Source organism: Podarcis gaigeae (genome assembly GCF_964106915.1).
Source record: "Podarcis gaigeae genome assembly, chromosome: 2".
Taxonomy (NCBI): Eukaryota; Metazoa; Chordata; class Lepidosauria; order Squamata; family Lacertidae; genus Podarcis; species Podarcis gaigeae.
Genome location: NC_139679.1, coordinates 17,587,692 through 17,609,363, shown reverse-complemented (window position 1 = coordinate 17,609,363; position 21,672 = coordinate 17,587,692). Strand labels below are relative to the sequence as shown.

The 21,672-nt window shown below is 43.3% G+C and overlaps 1 protein-coding gene and 1 long non-coding RNA gene across 5 annotated transcripts in view; one reads left to right on the top strand and one right to left on the bottom strand.

Moving 5' to 3' along the window:
• The window catches only part of LOC310840007, a 131,693-nt gene that overhangs the window by 49,398 nt on the left and 60,623 nt on the right, over window positions 1-21,672 (top strand). The window lies entirely within an intron of this gene.
• The window catches only part of SENP1 (SUMO specific peptidase 1), a 32,217-nt gene that overhangs the window by 5,018 nt on the left and 5,527 nt on the right, over window positions 1-21,672 (bottom strand). For all 4 annotated transcript variants that reach the window (XR_014561699.1, XM_083728890.1, XM_083728891.1 and 1 more), the window contains 13 exons: window positions 20,604-20,688; window positions 18,895-19,054; window positions 18,353-18,524; window positions 17,424-17,527; window positions 17,078-17,328; window positions 16,657-16,711; window positions 12,880-12,918; window positions 11,057-11,141; window positions 10,410-10,553; window positions 9,309-9,440; window positions 8,123-8,326; window positions 6,340-6,419; window positions 382-466 (listed from right to left, as the gene is read on the bottom strand). Coding sequence is in view for 3 of the 4 variants with exons in the window: in XM_083728890.1 (XP_083585016.1) it covers window positions 382-466; window positions 6,340-6,419; window positions 8,123-8,326; window positions 9,309-9,440; window positions 10,410-10,553; window positions 11,057-11,141; window positions 12,880-12,918; window positions 16,657-16,711; window positions 17,078-17,328; window positions 17,424-17,527; window positions 18,353-18,524; window positions 18,895-19,054; window positions 20,604-20,688 (1,596 nt within the window). In the remaining variant the exon portion in view is untranslated. The remainder of the gene's footprint in view (window positions 1-381; window positions 467-6,339; window positions 6,420-8,122; window positions 8,327-9,308; window positions 9,441-10,409; window positions 10,554-11,056; window positions 11,142-12,879; window positions 12,919-16,656; window positions 16,712-17,077; window positions 17,329-17,423; window positions 17,528-18,352; window positions 18,525-18,894; window positions 19,055-20,603; window positions 20,689-21,672) is intronic.

The following is a 21,672-nucleotide window of genomic DNA, read 5'->3' as shown; positions in this document are numbered from 1 at the left end:
CGACTCCGGGGTTGCGGCGCTCATCTCGCTTTATTGGCCGAGGGAGCCGGCGTACAGCTTCCAGGTCATGTGGCCAGCATGACAAACCCGCTTCTGGCGAACCAGAGCAGCGCATGGAAACGCCATTTACCTTCCCGCCAGAGTGTTACCTATTTATCTACTTGCACTTTCGAACTGCTAGGTTGGCAGGAGCAGGGACCAAGCAATGGGAGCTCACCCTGTCATCGCGGGGATTCGAACCATTGACCTTCTGATCGGCAAGCCCTAGGCCCTGTGGTTTAACCCACAGCACCACCTGTGTCCACCATTAGTTTAGGAAAGTGGAAATAGGACAAGAGCATTTCAGACACTCATGTGGTCAGCTATGTAGGATCCAAATACCTGGCTCCGTTTACTCTGCTGCACCCAGCCATTGGTATCAAATTCCTTCCGCTTTTTGTCCAAGCTTTCCTGCTTTAGGTACTGCCTGCAGAGGATTGAAAAGAAGGAAGACTTTTAGCAAGTACACAACCAGCAAAAAAGGATAAAAACCCAATTAAGTAATTAATTGGGGGGGGATTACTTTTAATTTCAGAATTGCTTCTCCTAGCCCAATTCTGGACTTTAATTCACAGGACAGCACTACTTTTCTGGATAGAAAGCCCCCTGAAAAATGAACTCTGCATTGAACTTATCGCTGTACCCAAGTATTTTGTTTTATTTCTAATCCTAAGCAATATTTGCACTAACAGTCCGTATATGAGTGGATCACAGAACACAATGAAACTCTTGGCAAAGAAAATGTGGCAAGGACATGTGTGCAGACATGAGAAGGACTTGCAGACAATCAGTAACCAATGTTATGCAACCAGTCCACAGTATGTACACACATATTAAGTATTTTATTACCTTCAGAAAAGGATGGACAACTTACTATCAGTTTAAGCTAAATTTATATGGTAGTTTACAACAGTCACAAGGTCTGCTCACCTGGTTACATCTTATAGCTGCGCTAAGTAGTATCTACTTTCAAGCGCCTCTAGAGAGTTTAAAACCTTCCCATTTGAGATAAGAGAAGCTACTAGGGTCTAGCATTTAACATAAGGTCAAGCAGCCCCAGTAGGATAAATACCACAACAGAGCAGATCCACATTCCCCCAATGTTAAAAAGAATAAGCTTTCCAATAGCTTGCTATTGGCTACGGCAGTTTTCTGGAACCCGTTCCCTACCACTTCCCCTAAATCCCATAAAGATGATAGTCCAACGAAATGACAATGTTCTGGTTATTGAGGTAGGTCAGAAATGGCCTAATAATAGCATCAGTTCTATGTATCTGAGGCCCAAGGCAGTTGTTTTGAGATACTGATATGCAAGTTCACTGATATGCAGGTTTCAAAGGCTGCTCACTCTTCCTGTTAACATATTGTACCTTGTTTCTAAAGCGAAGAGTTCCCAATCACTTTGGGTGGGTTTTCCGCCCTGTTGGATGAAAGACCTGACTGCAGCCATAACCCCCTCCCCACTGTTTCTTATTCCAGATGTATGTAACTGTCACCCTGGTGTATAAAAACAAACTCAGCTGTTTACGCACAATACACAATAATTTCCTCCTGTCTTATTGGCCCTTCCCTTCTACACAGCCTGATCTCTCACTCATAATATATTTTCAAGTGCTCATATTCTCATGGTACTTTGCTCAAGAACCATGCAACTAGTCCTGGGTACCCAACAAGCCTGGGGGCTTTTCCTTGAGCTGCAGCTCCCATGTTGTATGGTAAGCCACTTCTGAAACAGAGGAGAGTCTCAAAAGCAGTCTGTGATATGGCATAGGAGTCTGTGGCCCAAAGGGGGGAAAATTCCACTGGATTCCCACAAATTGTATTGGTTGGCCTATGGTAATTTAGGGGATCCCTTTTTATATTTCTAATTAGGCATGAAAGAGGCAGCTCTTAAGTATAGCAGGGGTATAAGCAGTAACATTATTTGGAAATAAAACTGAATACACTTAAATTAAGACTTTGTATTACTTGGTATCGACTTGACAGTCTGAAAAATGTCAACTTCCCTGTAAGAAATTTCTCAAGATAGAAAAGCACATAAATGTATCATATGGGGGGTGCTTTGGGAACCTGTCCAAAGGATTATATAGTTTTATAATTAATAATTATATAAATTTATAAACTATATAGGATTATATAGTTTCAACAACGTCTTAACTTAGAAGTTGGGATTCTCTCAAGGAATATTTTCTGCTGGACAGCATACAAATATTTTGAAGATGACAAAGACACCAGTCATACGCCAAAGCACTACAGATGGTCTCTGCAAGAGATGTACCCATATCTTGTATGCACATCCCTCTGCATCTTCCTTTGTATCTTAGGAGAGAAAATTAAAAAGGACTCACACACCTGCTTCATATTTCACTTCTTGTGCATGTCTGATCTCATTCTGAGCAAACATGGGCTAATCGTTTCTGCTTCGCTTGTACATAACGAAGCATACCTCATCTTGATTCTCTACATCGGTAGAAGGCATGGGTGGCGTAGCTAATTAAGGGCGGAAATTGTATTTACATATGAAGCGGCATGATATCAAATCACACCATTAGTCCATCTATGCTTATGTTCTGATCAGCAGCAGTTCTTGGGGGGGGGGTGTCTTAGGCAGAAAAACATCTTTCCTAGCCTGGCTACCTTAAAGAATTGAGACTCCTTAAATAATTAGGATTAATTCTGTTCCGATTCTTCTGCTGCCTAGGATCAGTCCCTCTGTATAAATCTGGATCATTTTCTCAGTATAATCAGATTTTGAAAAATGGGATGTATACATTTTTTAAGCCACAGGAGATTTATGGCATCCCATAAATCTCTCCCTTTTCTAAAAAGGGGCAAGCAAATCATTCAAAACTCACCAAAAATCAGGAAGCTCTAAAGATTGAAAGCATGAAAGGGTCACTAACCATGAATAGGACCTCGGTCCCCTCTTCCCGGTGTGATCCTCCCACTGCATTCAACCAATTAAAGCCTCCTGAAAGGAAATAGAAAGGGAAAAGCAATTACAGGAAGGGCGACAATCAGCTGGGAGCCGAGTCCCTGTCCCATTGCCCTACCTGTCTGCTAGCCATCATCTGGTCAAATTTGCAGGGCTCCTGCTCTAACCATGCTACCATGTCACCAAATCCGGGATCTAATTTGGCTTTCCCATATAATCAAGGGAACCCTCTGGGCTTTTATATCACTCTTCACAGTTAGCAGATTTCCTTTGGAGAAGGTCTGCCAACATGAATGGCAAAAGAGCCACTTATAGATACTGTCTGCCTCTTTAAAACCTTATCCATTTGCGGGGGGGGGGGGGGGAGGAGAACAGGTTGAGGAATAGGGTTTTCTCAGCAGCTGCTCAGAGGCTCTTGGATGAGCACCCAGTGTGGGTTTTACAGTCAAAATCACAAATACATGATTGCCAGACAGGCACCTAAGGGGCTGGACTGTACGGGGTCACAGATTTAATCCTCAATCCCATCTACATTACCCATAATACCAACCTAAAGAACCTGCTTACTATTTGAAGAACAGTTGTTTACTTGATAAGCTTTTGGAATTTAAATCATGGTTTTAACTTATTTTTTAATCTGGATTTTTTCCTTTTTGTCTAAATGTTGTGCAACAATGCAGACGAAGCCAAGGAGCTTTAAATGACTCCATTTGCATTAGCTACTGTAGTCAAATACAGTATTTTCAAGGGTGGCTCCTCCACTTTTGGAATGCTCTCCCCAGGGAGGCTCCATCAGGACTTTGGCTTTTAATTATCTATGGCCTTTTGCACGGATGGCATGCTTTAATCTAGGTTTTTTTATTTAAAAAAAGAATTTTTTAAAAAAAATTGTTTTCTTTTATGCTGGTTTTAATGTATGTGTTTGCTTGCTTTTTTGCTTAAAATATTTTAAGTTGCTTTGAGTTGCTGTGGCCAAAAAGCAACTAATAAATTAAATAAATGAATAAATAAAATGCTGCTCAGGGAACCAATCTTAACATTATCCCCCAATTTCATTATTTTTATTTACGTCACCTGAAAGAGGACATGAATGGCTAAAACTTACCTTTATGTCATTTATAAGTTTCCTACTACTTCGACTGCCATTCTACATGAAGCTTCTTTTTGGTCTATTTATGAACCTGGTTAAATTGTTTTTATTATAAATTTGAACCATTTAACACACTGTATATGTTGCAAGTGTTAAGATGCATTTTGCTATGTATATACCGTATTTTTCGCCCTATAGGATGCACTTTTTCCCCTCCAAAAATGAAGGGAAAATCTGTGTGCGTCCTATGGGGCAAATACAGGCTTTCGCTGAAGCTTGGAGAATGAGAGGGGTCGGTGCTATCAGCAAGCCTGGGGAGCCCGCGGGAGTTCCCAGACATCTACGCTGCATGAGGAGCCCTGCGGGAGTTCCCGCAGGCCTCCCTAGTCTGCGGATAGACATCCGCAGCGTGGGGAGCCTGCCACCCAGCGCTCAGGGCACCCTGAAGCAGAGCACCCCGCGCACCGGGCAGACATCCGCAGCGTGGGGAGCCCTGCGGGAGTTCCCGCAGGGCTCCCCACGCTGCGGATAGCAGCCTGCTGCACGGAGCGCGGGGCGCGCTGCTTCAGCGCGCCCCGCGCTTCGGGCAGACATCGGCCAGCCCCACAAGCTCGGGGACAGCGGGGAGGCGCAGCGCCGCCATCCCACTGTTCCTCGAGAAGTGAGCTTCTCCCCAGCGCCAGCCCCACAAGCTCGGGGGACTGCGGGGAGGCAGAGCACCCCCATACCGCTGTTCCCTGACCTGGTTTGCTTTCCCCGACCTGGTTTTGGGGGGAAAATAAAGGGGGGGAAATTTCCTTTATTTCCCCCCCAAAAAACTAGGTGCATCCTATGGGACGGAGCGTCCTATGGGACAAAAAATACGGTATTTCTTTTCCCTTTCATTGTGATGAGTGCTGCTAACAAAACTTAACTAACAAAATTACCCCAAAGCTCCTAAGCCAGTGTGTCATGAGCCGCTTCCATGTTAAAGGCAGGAAGTCTGTTCATAAATGGTAGAGTATCTGAGATAGAGGTTAATTTTACCAGGGATACTGAAAAGTGTACAAGTTTGCACTGGTATCTAAAAATTCACAAAGCAGATTTAAAATATTTTCAAAGTTTTATCATCCTGAATTGCCTGCTTCATATTCCTGAATAAGCAGTGAAATATCTGATCAACAATTAAGATCGAAATTGCTCTCCAGGCCATTGCCACTTCAAAGCTACAAGGCAATGCTTAATTCCCCCCCCCCCCCCAATTTGTTTTAGGGAAAACTTCATACCTCTTGCAACTGTTGAAAATACTGCAGTCTCTGATGCATAAATCCTTTTAGTCTATATCCCTATAGTCTTCCTGGCATCTTTTTCCAGATGGAAAGGGCCATCAAATACTGGGTTACCTTAAGAACCTTACGCTCAGAGATCCCATTTCCAAGGCCTCTCTTTCTATTCTTGTTTGGTTTACTATAGTCTGTTGTTGTAACTGACATTTTACTTCAAACTTGTAAGTTGCCTTGAGCACTTTTTAGTAAAAGGCTAGTGTTATGCCTATTGGTGTGGTTGCTCGAGAGCCATCAGGCAAGGTCCCTCACTGGTCTTTTCAAAGGCTTTATTATTGGTGCAAAACATTTACAATGCAGAACGCCTCTATTCCATATCACTCACTAGCAGAATCTGAGAGTGGGCGGTCCTTAAACCTTTCCCAGCAGAGTAGTCACTTGACCCCCAGCCGACGCCTCCCCTCTGTGCGCGAAAGCCTACTGCGCAAGGAAGGCTTGGGTAAAGGGGGACCTCCCTCCTCCCCGCTTTGCTCAGGCAAGGTGTCCTGGCTCTTTCTTGCACCCTCTGAGCCCTGCAGCTCTTCCCCACTAGAGGCCGGGCTTCCTTCCTCCGCTGAGGAAGTGCTACTTCCCACGATTTTTGGAGGCTCTCTGTAATCCATCTGCCCCTCCCCCTCTCACCTCTGAGCCGATGGCAGTTCCCTGACAGCTAGGGTAGAAATATTTTAAATAAATCAATTTCTTATAAGAACCCAGAGGCTGTAGCTCAACAGCAAGTCTGTCTAGTTGAAAAAAACATTTATGTTACTCCTCTCTAAAGTTGGAAGCTACACCTCAAAGGCCCCTTGGGTTACCAGGGCACGCTTGCTGTTAGCTATCCCTTTTGATCTAGTCATTTCTTTATGTAATCGCAGCAATAAGGATTTAATTTTATCCACCCAAAGGTCTTGCATCCTTTCTTCATCTTTGGCTGGGAAAAATGTGAATATATTTAAAGATATTGGGACACTCACAACAATATCTTGCAAGCTTCAGTGTTGGTTCCTCCCATTGAATCGAAGTAGGTGATGCTTTTTTTCCTGAAGTCAATAACCTAAAGTAAGACAGAAGATCTCATTAAACCACTGACACACTAACAACTTTCTAGAAAGCATTCAGAAAACATCCAGCCTTGCTGTCTATAGAAAACAAGAATTTGAAAAGATGAAGCCCTTCACCAAAGTAACTTCACCAAATATATAGACTTCTCTTTAGTTCAGGAGTAGGGTTGGGCGATAACTGGGTTTCTATATTGCGATATATCACCAGCTAAACATCGCGATATATCAATCTATCATGACATCTGAAATAAGGAAGTAATAACGCAGAAGTGAACAGGACACTGTCCTGGCAACTGCTACTGCTTAAACTGATAAATGATGATATTATCAGTCACCTCATGGTCACCTTCAGCAGCAGGCAAGCCAAAATGCATCCCAACAGGACTTTGGGATTTGGGCTAGGCTACCAAATGGCAGTATTCAGGACAATCCAGTGATGAGAGATGGTGATTACAAATAATCTGGGACTGCCAGCAGGACTGCTAGGAGGCAGAAATAGAAGGGGAAGAAACAGCCAGCCATGACTGTGGTACATGTCGGCAGTAGTGGCCACAAACTGCAAGGCCTGGCAATGGTGGCATAATCAGTGGTGGTCTGTGAGTCCTCGTGGCAACAATAGGAGGGGGCAGCAGTAGCAGCAAGCTATGGCGGCAGTGGAACAAAAAGTGGCAGCCTGCGAGGCCTCATGGCTCCTTTCCCCATTTTCTCAGTGGAATTTGCTGACCACCCATTGCGCCTCAGTTGTCGAAGGTTTCGGAAGTTGAAGTCTTCTGGAACTGATTTATTTTTCGCTCTATAGGACGCACCGGACCATAGGAGGAGGAGAAAGGGGGGGGGATTCTCCCCCTCTCTGCGCAGCGCCCCTTCAGCGAAGCGGGAGGAGACACGGAGCCCCTTCCATTTCTCCTCCCGCTTCGCTGAAGGGGCGCTGCGCAGAGAAGGAAAACTGTGCAGCGCCTCTCCAGTGAAGCAAAGCCTGAAGAGCAAGAGGGATCGGTGTGCATCGACCCCTCTCGCTCTCCAAGCGGCTATCCACAAGCCTTTGGAGCGCAGCGGGAACTCCTGCGGATAGCTGCATGAAGCCCCCGGAGCGCAGCGGGCGTTCCCTGCACTCCAGGGGCTTCCGCGAAAGCAACGTGAAGCCTCCGGAGCGCGGGGGGAGCTCTCCCTCTGAGCTTTGGAGGCTTCGCGTTGCTATCGCTGAAGCCAAGGAGCGTGAAGCATTCGCTCCATAGGACGCACACACATTTCCCCTTCATTTTTGGAGTGGAAAAAGTTCGTCCTATAGAGCGAAAAATACGGTAGGTTTGACAACCGAGGTACCACTGTATTGCCAGCTCAAATATTACGAAAGAATTATCACAATGTGAACTTCAAACTGGTTTTGGACGATATTATTTCCCAGCCCGATTTAGGAATTAATATCTTGCTCAGCCACACAAAAATATGACTACATTTGCGTAGCCGAGCAAAACTGATGGTATCTGCACCAACATGATAGTCCTGTGGCAGTTTTCAATGTATCCATAAGCCTGTTGATCTTTATAGCCACTGAGCTTACCTATGAAAATGTTAGCTCACAAGTACGTTACAAAAGAGGAGCCGTTGTGAAGCTGTTCGGAGCACATTCCAGAGAAGCAGCAGCGAGAACGAGAGCTTGGAACAAATAAACAAGACACCCCTCAAATATACTCACTGCTAGGCACCAGTGGACACCAAGGTGAATAGGCACCAGCAAGATGTCAACAGAAAATACATCCACTTTTTTAGTCCAACGCTTCACAGCTTGGTACCCAGCAGTTTTTAACTTGGTGAAGAAAAATGTGTTGAATGCATGAACCGTTGGAAAGCCCCTCTGTTTACTTCTTTCCATTAGCATATTCATGTAGAAGTTAATTATCTGAGAGGGAGAGGAATACAGGTTAGGAAACGACAGAATTTTTCAAAATAGCGTTTTTGCATTCAAGAGGAAAAAAATATTCATTAAGCAAATGGTGAAAGATAGCAAGCTATGAACCCTGCAGATATCTGCATTTCTTTTTTGAGGGGGGATTCTTCATTAGGTTAAAGATGGCAAGTACTTCAAAACCCTTTCAATCCTCTAAAATATTATGCCTATATAGTAGCCTGCACAGTGTATTTGATTTTGCAAGGTATGTTACAAAGGATTCCCAAACCTATTATTTACTGCTAAAGGTGCAAAATGGAGGAGGTGGGAGGGATTTGCAAGCGGGGGGGGGGGGGGTGATGAGCAGGAGTCCTTCCCCTGCACCCCTTTCTTTGTGCCTTCCTTTCCCATTTGCCCATGTTCTTAGAGGAAAGAGGGATCATGGGAGGTGACAGCAACTGGGTGTCTAGTAAAGGACGAATATGTAATCCATGCACACGAGGCTATGCCAGGCGGGTACCCTGTGAGGCTGCTGACCTCAAACTGCTGCAAGGCTGATTGATTTGTCTTTTTCAAAAAAATCTGACTCATTTTATGAATGCAGATTATGACCTTCTACACCATGATCGAACTCATGTTTCAAGACCAGGATATTATGGGCCATGATCTTGATGTGCGTTGGAGCGGTCATTCCAAGACCAGCTGATCTGCCAAAAATGGATAATTATGAGGACTAATAATTATACTGTCTTCAAGCTCCAACGCAGTTTGCCAGTGAATTACCAAATGTGGGGAAGGAAAGTAGGAGAGGGGTATTTTGCCCTCTTGTCCTCTTTGCTGGCTGCGTGCAGGCTTCCAGTTAGCTACTTTGTGAAACATGATGCTGAACTAGACAGTGATTTGGTCTGATCTAGAAAGGCTCTTCTTGGTTTATTTGGAGATTTTAAACAAGGACCAAACAACTGCAGCGTACAAAAAGTGAAGATCAGGTTACCTCATCATTGAGCCAATTGAGGTGGTTAAGAGTCTGAATATCTTTCCTAGTTATTGTCAACCGGAAGGCTTCGCTCAGCACCTCATCCTGGTTCCCACTTCGTAGTACACTCTTTATTTCCCTCTCCATTTCCTACAGAAAACAAAGAGAGATGCATACAGGGAGTAGTTTTGGATTTTCCAGCTGAAAAGCTTTTCCTGAGATAACTAGTTATATTTGTCTCATTGCACAGAAAGAGCTCTAATAATAATAATAATAATAATAATAATAATAATAATAATAATAATTTATTTATACCCCGCCCTCCCTGGCCAGAGCCATGCTCAGAGTGGCTAACACCAGTAAAACTACAATAAAAACCTAATTGGGGGGGAGGGGACAATTTAAAATGCAGGTTAAAATGCAATTTAAAATGCAGCCTCATTTTAAAAGTGGCCCATGGATCAAAAGTCCCGCAGGGCCCTAGTCTCTTGTGACAGAGCGTTCCACCAAGTTGGGGCGAATAGTGAAAAGGCCCTGGCCCTAGTTGAGACCAATCTAACCACCTTGTGACTTGGGACCTCCAAAGTGTTGTTATTTGTGGACCTTAAAGGTCCTCCATAGGGCATACCAGGAGAGGCGGTCCCATAGGTATGTGGGTCCAAGGCCGCGTAGGGCTTTAAGGGTCAAAACCAGCACCTTAAACTTGACCCTGTACTCCACCAGGAGCCAGAGCAATTGGTAAAGCACTGGGTGAATGTGATCCTGTGGCAAGGACCGCATAAGAGCCTGGAATCATGGTCTTAATAGCTGAACACTGCTAGGTTTGTGGATGGCCCCACTAGTTGAAGGAGCCTGCACAAACAATTCTCCAAAAACCACTGTACATAAACCAGCATGTCATGTGGGCAGGCTAAGCCAGAACACTTCTCCCCATGGTTGGTTTTCTACGTGTAGAGATGTTCTGTTTTTTTATTAGAGTACAGCATTTATGCAATCTCTGCAAACTAGAATCTCAAATAGTACAATTGAGGAGCGGCTTTATCATATAATCACAGCTGTTTCTGTTGATTACCTCCAAAGCCGGTCAAGTTTTTTAACATTTGACATTAAAAAGTTTACCTCTGTAATTTCTGGGAACTCTTCCTCCCCATCAGTGGACTTTTTTTCTTCTGGCAGAATCGTGACAGGAATCTCCTTCTCGAGAGGTACTCGCAAATGTAAGTTGACTGAATCAGGTACCAAAAACTCCTGTTTCTGCAGCCTCTGAAAGACACATCCCTAAGATAGGAACATCTCACCTTGCAACTTCAGTGTCTATCTTATATTTGCACGTATGATTCAGCCATGCAATTTTAATTTAGAATCCAACTTCACCAGTGGAAAATATAATGGAGAAAAACTTTGTTCGACTTTAATAGGGTTCTGAACATGTCTTGGTCCATAACTTGCTTATCAATTTGCAATTCAAAGCAAGACAGACAGGTCATAAAAGTTGGGTGGGGGAGAAATATCCATCTTTACTTTAGGTGTTTCAGCAATTATGATCACTAGCAACAACACGCATGTAACTGGAGAAACCAGACAGCCTTCCCAACTGTGATAAGCATTAAAAAAAACCTTAAGCCATTTATGGGCAGTCACCAAGTTTTGTTTTTCATTGTTCTTTGTAATATTTGGTATGAAGAGCATTTCTAAGTCTGATGTAATATTCAATAAACCAAGACTGTTTATTAAAAACACACACAAAACGCATTTGAACATCTTACCTGCTTCTGCAATTGCAATGCCAAAGCTTTTTGCTCTTCTATCTGTCGCCATCTCTCACGGGCTCGGGAATCATATACGCTGGTTCTAGAAACATTGTTGTATGCAGCAAATTGAGAATTCAGCATTAGCAGCAATGGGCATATGCATCATTGCCACTTTCAAATATAATCAATCTGACCGTTTGTTTAGGCTCCTGATCAATTTTTATGGCAGGGCCACTTTGAAGTGAAGGATGGAGAGGGCTGGGTCAGACTGACTCCATCTGCCAAACTGGGATGCCCGTAAGTCCCTGTTGGCACATCCACACCAGCCCCTTCATGCACCTTTGTATGAAGAGAGAACTGAGCTGTGTTTGCCAAGGAGAAAAAATTGGCCCTGGGTATCATTATTGCTGGGAAGCGGGTGGCGCTGTAGGTTAAACCACAGAGCCTAGGACTTGCCAATCAGAAGGTTGGCAGTTCGAATCCCCGTGACGGGGTGAGCTCCCATTGCTCGGTCCCTGCTCCTGCCAACCTAGCAGTTCAAAAGCACATCAAAGTGCAAGTAGATAAATAGGTACCACTCCAGCGGGAAGGTAAACGGCATTTCCGTGCGCTGCTCTGGTTCACCAGAAGCGGCTTAGTCATGCTGGCCACATGACCCGGAAGCTGTACGGCAGCTCCCTCGGCCAATAAAACGAGGTAAGCGCCGCAGCCCCAGAGTCGGCCACGACTGGACCTAATGGTCAGGGGTCCTTTTACCTTTACCTATCATTATTGCTAGCAACTGGTTTAAATGTAAAAACTCATCTTTACCCCTTATGAAGATCTATCTTATGTACATTTTAACTACACAACCAGATTACACAGAAGGCCCCTTGCCTTCTACTTATGCAGAAACCATTCACAAGTGTCACAAAGGCCACAGAGAGCTGCCTAGTCTTTCTGAAGGACTTTATTCTCTCTCTCTTTGAGGTCAGCTTTGGTAAGGCACGGATTACCAAGATGAAAGGGTAGAATGTGAAATGAAAATTCTTCCTGTCACAAGTGAAGTTAGGTTACTACTCCCAACATCAACAGCATTTACCCCCAGCAAATATGAATTTTTAAAAAAATCAAAATTATGCTGTATGTATGTTTAATTTTAGTTTGCATTCAGTTTTGTTGTTTCTCTTTGCTTTTGGTTCACATGTTCCACTGTTCTTGTTTTAATTAAATAAAAATATTTTACAACTGAACATTGGGAATTTACTTTCTACCAGACTTTTCCCAAAACTAAATTTCCTTGCAGTTAGCAACGGTCAATTAATCAATGCACCCTGGCATTCTCTATGAATCCAGGCCTGCAGACTATTCTTGGGGTAGTCCTGGCTACCCCCCACAGCTATGCTGATGTTTAGAAGGGGGTTAGAAAAGCAGCTTCTCTGTTGCATTCAACAATAACAAAACCATATGCAAACTGACTGACAAGAAGCATGAGGGAGAAAGCTATTAGGTAAGCATTTATTAGCAAAAAAAGGGGGGGGGGAATCCAAAATTTCGACATCTGTTTCCTATAGGAGTTCAGGGGTATCCACCTGACAATCTCCACATGTTTTTTGACAGCAGCTTCCATCAGCCCCAGCCAGCATGACTAATGGTAAGGGCTGATAAGAGTCGTAGTTCAACAACATTTGATTGTCCTTGCTACAGATCATGGCTGCTTTGCCCCATGTTGGGAAGGCAGCAACAACAGCCTGGAAACTGTGTGCTTAAAGAGAAGGCAAACTCTTGCAGATATTGGATATGATGACTATATGACACAAACGCAATCATTAATATTAAAAAAAAACAAAATGACTTACAATTCTTTGATCCACAATTCAGCCTCAAAGAAAGGTGTGCTGAAAGAAAAGGAATACAAGAAACTGAGAATGCTTATTCTGTGGGGAAATAGCCGAGAAGAATAGAGGGGCTATTTCTTACAAAAGTGGCAGGTACCCTTCTTCTTTATCCAGAAGTCCTGCGTTTTGATATCAAGTTTATATAGCTTGAAATAAATTTGTATGACATTTTTTACATATAAAAAGTTAGTTTTAGAGCACTGTGTGACATATGTACATGACGCAAATAGTAGAAAGTACATATATTCTCATGCCTCCATTTCTAAGGGGTGGCAAGAGTGAATATTTTACCCTGTCCTTAATCCTAAACCCAATACTGTAGTTTCAATGTGTCAGTCTACTGACAACGCTCTATTTAAGTAAGTTTTGTGTTTAGGGTCTTCAGGAGAATCTAGGCATCTTGGATTCCATGGTGCCTCTTTGGAAAGGAACCTATATCACAGCATTGTTCTTAACTGTGACACAGGTGTAGACACGTATAATGTTGTTCATACATGTACCTCTCCTACAAAAAAAAATAAAAATGTGCTCCTATTTCTCAAGGAAGAGAGAAGTCACACAGGGTTGGCAGGTCATGAACATGTGGGCACCATGACAAGTCCTGTTCCTACAAAGTCATTTGCATCCCTTATTCCGATTGATGGGTTAGTGGGCCTCACGATACCCTAAAATTAACTTTTTCCAAAAAAACTTTTACATAAATTTTATATCAAAAAGCGGGTCTTCAGGATAAAAGGGGGCAGGACATCCATTAATTTTAATCTGACAAATAGTAGTCCCCGTTCTTCTGAGGTGATTATTTTAGCTGAAATTCCACTGAACAGTAGTGCCATCCTTGGAAGAAAAGTGACAAAGAAGATTGGTGGTTGCTCAGTCCAGCTGTACAGACTGCAATCAAATGAAGAGAAATTTCAACTTAAAGGGACACTGAGGAACCCCAAGGGGTGAGAAGGTTGGAACGGGCCGTGAGGCTTGCCTTATAAAGTACAGACAGGGATGCAGTGCTGGGGATCTCTCACAAGATGGCACTGCAAACAGAGCCTGTAGTAGCAATGACAGAAAGATCTCTCCCTCTCACAAACACACTCACTCCCAATACGTTTCCAAGAACAATTCACAGTGTTGGTGCTGACCTTTAAAGCCCTAAATGGCCTCAGTCCAGTATACCTGAAGGAGCGTCTCCACCTCCATCGTTCTGCCTGACGTCCAGTGCCAAGGGCCTTTTGGCGGTTCCCTTGTTGAGAGAAGCCAAGTTACAGGGAACCAGGCAGAGGGCCTTCTCGGTAGTGGCACCCACCCTGTGGAACGCCCTCCCTCCAGATGTCAAAGAGAAAAATAACTACCAAACTTTTAGAAGACATCTGAAGGCAGCCCTGTTCAGGGAAGTTTTTAATGTTTAAAAGGTTATTGTATTTTAGTGTTTTGTTGGAAGCCGCCCAGAGTGGCTGGGGAAACCCAGCCAGATGGGCGGGGGATAAATAATAAATTATTATTAGTATTACTCTCTCACTCTGAGAGAGTGAGTCTACTTGTTCACCCATAAACTCCCTGGCCATTAACATACCTGTATTTTTCACTCTATAACACACACCCGACCATAACACGCACATAGTTTTCAGAGGAGGAAAACAAGAAAAAAAATATTCTAAACGAAACAGTGGATGTATGAGTTTTGTGGTTCATGATGTGGCCACAGACATGTGATCTGACAGTGAGTTTGGAGTAGCCCAATGCAAAAATCCTGAGGATCCATGTGGATCCGTGCTTTATAACCACGTTTTAAGTGGGGAGGGAAGGAAAAGCACTCAAGGGACAAGGAGCACGCATGGGGTTTGTGGAGAAGGATGCTGCTAATAATGCAGGCAAGGGGTTTAAGGGGAGAAGGAGCACGCGTGGGGTGGGTGGAGAAGGATGCTGCTAATAATGCAGAAGAGGGGTTTAAGGGGAGAAAGAGCACGCGTGGGGTGGATGGAGAAGGATGCTGCTAATAATGAAGAAGAGAGGTATAAGGGGAGAAGGCTCCTCTCCTCTCCCATTTTGCTCCTTTAAAGCAAGCAGGCTCTGCTTTTCTCCCTCCTCCCCGCTCATCCCCGGCTTAGCGAGCTGAAAAACTTTGCTGCTATGTAGCGAGCTGAGTGGGGAGGAGAGAGATACAGAGAGCCTGCTTGCTTTAAAGGAACCAACCGGGCAGGAGCCGCTTACACTCGTGTAAGTGGCTCCTCTCCTCTCCCGCTTTGCTCCTTTAAAGAAGCAGGCTCTCTGTCCCTCTCTCCTCCCCACTCAGCGGCTCTTCTCCCGCTTTGCTGTTTCAAAGCGAGCCACGGAGGAGGGAAGGAAGGGGAACCATGGATCCTCTGCTCACGACTGCAGCAGATCCCCCCCGCCACCCGTAGGCATTCCCTCCATAACACGCACAGACATTTCCCCTTACTTTCTAGGAGGAAAAAAGTGAGTGTTATGGTGCAAAAAATACAGTACATTTGGCACATACTGCCACCTACAGAGCGTATTATATTGAATTTCTGTGCTCTGCTTTTGTATTGTTTTATGATGTGCTTTACTACTACAGTATTGTCCATGGCTTTACATACTGTACATAAACCACTGAGCCTAGGGCTTGCCGAACAGAAGGTCGGCGGTTCGAATCCCCGCGATGGAGTGAGCTCCCATTGCTCGGTCCCAGCTCCTGCCAACCTAGCAGTTTGAAAGCACCCCAAAAAGTGCAAGTAGATAAATAGGTACCGCTCTGGCGGGAAGGTAAATAGCATTCCTGTGCGCTGCTCTGGTTTGCCAGAAGCAGCTTAGTCATGCTGGCCACATGACCCGGAAAAACTGTCTGCGGACAAACGTTGGCTCCCTTGGCCAGTAAAGCGAGATGAGTGCCACCACCCCAGAGTCATTCACGACTGGACTTAACTGTCAGGGGTCCTTTACCTTTACCTTACTACTACAGTATTGTCCATGGCTTTAAATACTTCTTTAATACAAAGTGGTAGCATTTAAAATGTTATATACACAGTATCTGCATCTTTAAATACCCTGATCCCTGCAACTTCCTGCCTCCTAACTTTCACAGCCTGGAAGCAGAAACAAAATGTGATTGTGAAGTTACAGATTGAAAAGCAAACTAACAAAAAAAAAACCTTATGAAAATCATAGTTGCAGATCAGAAAAAGTGGTCAAGATGCTTTGCCGGATCGAAATCCAAAATTTCTGCCCAAAGAGGGCCACGATCTAGCTGTGGACCGATCAGTATCTTCACTGAGTAGCCAAGCTACTACTACAAGCTGTCATCTGAGCAATAACAGAGTTAAAACCCACTGGCAAAATAAATTTAGATAAGACAAAACACATAGAAAGTTAAACCAACAGGCCTAAATCCAGAAGGGACAAAAGTAATGTAACAGTCTCATTGGGCAATAAATGTGTTGAGTGGAATTCAACCTCACCCTATGATGAAGCATTTTAGCTTGCCAGGCAAAACATCCTACGTCTTCTCCACCATTGCCTTTCATGGGTTCTCCCAACCCCACCCCCCACAAAATCAGGCGGGTGCACAAAGGAGAGAGGGAAGCCCTGCTGTGCAAGTGGAAGTCCTTGCACAGGGCTTCCACTAACGGAGCTTGCTAAGGTGAATGTAACTAACTTGTCCTATCAATTTCAATAGGACTTGAACACAACTTTCTCTGTTAGAATCTTTATCCCTCTATTTTGCTCTCAGCTGTGGAAGACACTTACCTTGGTGCTGGAGATTTGAAGTCTTGGCCATTGAGCATTATGACAGAGTCAGATCCTAAATGAAGAACAAGCAATACTAGATATTAATCTTTATGATTGCACTTCTTTAAAACAAAACCATACCATCCAGATCCTCCCATTTTGTTTTGTGGGTTTCAGTTTAGCTATCAGTTTATTACGCGATTGTAGATGATGATGATGATGATGATGATGATAATTGCCTTAAGTTGCAATCCTGAGTGCAGGTCATCTAAATGTGGAAATTACTTCCACGTAAACGAGATTGGGAATGGATTGCAAGGAAACATATAGGCCATCTTACAAATATGTTGCAACAATCTGTTAATGATCTTCAGAAAGTAAAAACTAAGAAGGGCTGAGCAGGAGGAAGAAGAGTCTAATTCTCATCTATTGTTTTCACCTTCAGAATGCACATCCAATGCCGACACACTATTTTGCCGAGCTGCTGTATTGGTGTCCTTGGGCTCAAAGGTAACACGTGAAGGGAAATTATGGACTGGATGGGGCAGTGGTTTGTGAGAGTGTTGCTCCTGAGTCCTGAGAACACCAGATGATTGGTTGCCTGCGGTGGGGCAATAAGCTTCAAAAGGTTTCCTACTCTGATTTTCAGCTTCTTTCACAAGGTTTTTATTGGAAACTGCGCATCTGGGTCTGAAAACAAACAAACAAAAAAAGATCAGGGCTTCCACAAACAAACTGAAAACACGAAGAAGATAATGAGCTAGCAGCGTATTTCAAAGACTCACAGGTTGAGAGACAACAACGAAGAGGACTTTGAGACTGAGCATTTCTTCCCTGTAACCATTTGAATCAGCTGCCTGTAAATCTCTTTTTCTTCCTCTCGAACTGTCTGTGGAGAAATAAACACACATATTTCAACCAGCCAAATAATTCAATCCTGGCTCTGCAGAGAGATGCAACATCCTGTAGTATAGAAAGAGTCCACATATTTATCTACTTGACACCAAAGGTTTTCACTTAAAAAAAAACAACCAACCATAAAACCTAATGGTTTAAGCCTCTGTGACAAAGACATACATCATGAAATGCAAAATTCTTTTTATGTATTTTTTAATACACTGCTTAATTCCAAAATTGACAAACCCCAATATGCAAGATGAAACCAAAGATCAGGGTCAGATGCTCTAAAGATTTCAAAGAAAAGGGTCGTAGAGAAGAATAAAATGCCTCTTCCCAGCACTGCAAGACTGTGAACAGCAAAACATAATAGTGTATGATTTGGCTTATTTGTCTGGACACACCTACTAATTAGTCTAAGGGCATGTCTTCACACCTGTAGATTTATCTTTCTTCCCTACTCATGTTCTCTTCCCCTTTTTCCTTTATCCATCTATTTCTTCCTTTCCAAGGACTCCTTTCCCAAGTACTTCCCTTAGTCTACTCAACCCCTGATTTTTCTACTCCTCTTAGTCTAGGCCCTATCTCCCCCACAACCCAAGATCAGAGAGATCAGTCAAACGTAGTCAGAGACGTGCGAATGTCTAGCAAACCCTTCTGTGGTAACAGGGAAATTAAGCCAAACACTATGAGAGACGTCACCCCCAGCACAAAACAATTGGAGGGGAGGGATAAATTTGTAAAACCCACGAGAAGTCAAAGCATAGGGGCACACACACAGAAAGCTTTATTCTCTCTCCTTTTTCCTTTCACCTACCTCTTCTGCGGTGCTGATGGATCTCCTTTGGGATTTCTTGGGACTTAGTAAGCTCCGACGGCATGGAGCACTCCATGATGGACTAGTAACAGACTTAATTGGAAAGGATTTTTCAAATGCAGAAATATGGCAATGGTGATTCGATTTCCCTGCAAAGGAATTTGATGCCGCACTGCAGAAAAAATTCAAGGCTTTAGATTAGTAAACCAGTACTATAAAGCTATTCAGATTTTTGTTTTCCATGCTGCATAAGCCCAAGCAGAAAGCCAGAGAAACCCTATTCTCGCTGCCTCATACTTTGGAAAAGTTAAAAGGTAGCTGCTTTCCTCCTCCTCTTGAAGAGAATAACTTCAGGCTCACTGTGACAATCCATCGCCTTCCAGCAGATGGGGAATATTCTGGAGCAGGCTTTCATTATCATTAAGAATTCCCACCCCGTAGTTTTCCGCTTACAATACAAAAATCAAAATATATAAACTCCATACACTCCCCACTGCTAAATTTTATGAATACAGAACAAAGTCTAGTGAAACCTAATGTACCTTTGACTTTTGCGTGCATCAAAATATACGCTGCGGTTGGCTCTAGGCTTCTGTAAAACGGGACCCAGAGTAGAATCACAATTCCTCCACTGCCCATTAGCACTTGTTCCAAATGGTCTTTGCACTCCTGCTGCTTGATACCTCTCAGGGGATGGAGGTCCTGTGAAAAAGAAGCGTTGAACAATAAATGAAAAGCCAACCGATTCACTCCCAAGTTATCCATTACAAACAACCCAATTGTATCAAGCATGACAGGGCTTCAGAGGAGTTCCATGAATGTATTTGCATCTCCCTAGATCGTATCAAGGAACTAAAAAGGCTATAGAAGTTTCCAATGAGATTCCACCGGTAAAACTGCAACAAGCCTGCCTCACTATTTAGCAAGCTAGCTGCTCAGGTTGTGAACTTTTAAGTTCTTTTAAGAGTACCTGCATGATTTTAGCCAACATAATCCCAATTAACAGGTACTCGGGAGGAGATCACTGGTTAACCCAAGGCTGGTCACCTGAACTTTGCTTCAGGATGTGAACAGAAATTGTGCTCCAGCGGCCCGGCGGCAGCAGGAGGCCCCATTAGCTAAAGTGGTGCTTCACGTTAAGAACAGGTTCAGGTTAAGAACGAACCTCCGAAATGAATTAAGTACTTAACCCAAGGTACCACTGTACTCCGTAACTGTTAAGTCTTTATTGCTGGTAACATCAACTTTTATCACAGAGCGCAAGTTTAGTCTGCGTTGCAAAATGAACATGGCCTCTGGACGACAGTCTGCTCTGGATAAAACTGGGCCCCCAGAATACAGAACAGGGTCCTATAATTTAACATGCTCACTGCAAGACACTAAACTAAATCAAGAAGCATATAGCGAATAGAAGGGAACTTGGACAGCTTTAAAGTGAGAAGTGAGGTTACAGGGAACCAGGCAGAGGGCCTTCTCGGTAGTGGCACCCACCCTGTGGAACGCCCTCCCATCAGATGTCCAAGAAACAAACTATCTGACTTTTAGAAGACATCTGAAGGCAGCCCTGTTTAAGGAGGTTTTTAATGTTTGATGCTTTTAATTTTGTTGGGAGCCACCCAGAGTGGCTGGGGAAACCCAGCCAGATGGGCAGGGTAGAAATTTTTTTTAATTATTATTATTATTATTATTATTATCAATAGGGAGGTGTTAGCCAAATTAATGAAGGCTAAGCTTTAATTAGCTGCTCGTTATGATGGCTGTGTATCAAAGGCTGTATGAATATCAGTTACTGTGGCACATCCCTGGGGGGGAGAGCTGCTGTACTAATGTCTGGCTTGTAGGATATAGTTGGCCATTGTGAACAGGATTCAATGAAACAGAAAACCCCCAGTATAGCATGTGGAGGGAGGTTTTCCTTCTGGCAGGCAGAAATGCTTGCACTGACAGAGCAATCAACTTAGCATAATGCTGAATTCCACCCTAAGAATAAAAGGTGGTGGGCTAGATGGGCCTGGATAAGAACCCAGCAGGACACTTTATGTTCTTAAGGAATATTTCAAAAGTTTCAATAGAAATAAGGCATCCATTTTACTTGGGTCAAACAAATGCATTCCTCTATACAGCAGAAGTTTAGACTCAACCATAAGCTATATCAAGGCAGCAGGAAATTTCACTGCAGTGTTACAATCAGCGCATGTTTTAAAAGCTTTTAATTGGTTTCTCAAGTGAACCCAAGTCAGCCTCGCCTTACCTGAATAGTAGCCGAAACTGCAGGAAGTATTTCCAGTCGGACAAGTAAAAGGCCTCTCCAGACGATCAAACTTGTTTGATGAAAACTGCACAAAAGAAACCATAAAATCAGAATATATTTAAAGGAAGGATCTGGGGAAAGTGTGTGTGTGGGTGTGTTCTCATGCGTAATAGAAGGACTGTGCAACTCCTATTATCATTAGCTACAACATTATAAGTGAAAGTAGACCTGAAATATATGGAGAACCTCTAGAATTTTGCAGCTTGAAAATATCCTAAAGAAAGATTATGCAAATGTAAAGAATGGCACATTTAGGATACAATGCTGCATTCAAAGTTTGGAAACGCTGCAGAACTAATCACATACCTATGGCCAACTAATAATGCCTTTTGCTTGCCTTCAGCCTTCCTACATTGAAGCTTAGGGGGATTATGCAGTAGTGACACATTACAAAACTCATCTTCTTTGTCAACATGACTTTTTTCTTTGACAAAGTAATAATCATAAATATATAAGAATAAAAATGTGCACCCCACCACTGAGACCATTCCATTGTAACTATCCAACCTCCCAAAATTGCAACATCTCTTGCGATGGTTTGACCCCTTTCTGTTTTAACAGCACAAATGCTACACCCTTCCATATCTCCTCAAAATCATTTCTCCTGCATATTCCCTGCCTTACTCTAAGGCACATGTTAATTTATAATTAATAGCTATATCCCATATCTCTTTATACCATTCTTCCATTTTATATTCTGCTTGCCCCTTCCACTTCCTAGCTATAATAATTCGTGCAGCTGTCAATAAATTTGTGAGCAAGTCCTTCATAGCCTGTGAACCTTCCACCCCATCATAAATTGAAAATAATGCTACCTCTGGACATTTGGTCAGCTTTAACCCAGAGATTTCTGTTATCTCCTTAAAAACCTCTACATGACTTCTGCCCTTCCAACTCGCTTAGTAATTATGCAGCTGTCTAATTCTAATTGACAGTAGGAAGTTTTACTTTATTTTATGGTATGAAATAATAAACCCAGTAGTCCTGAATGCAAATTCATCTTCACACA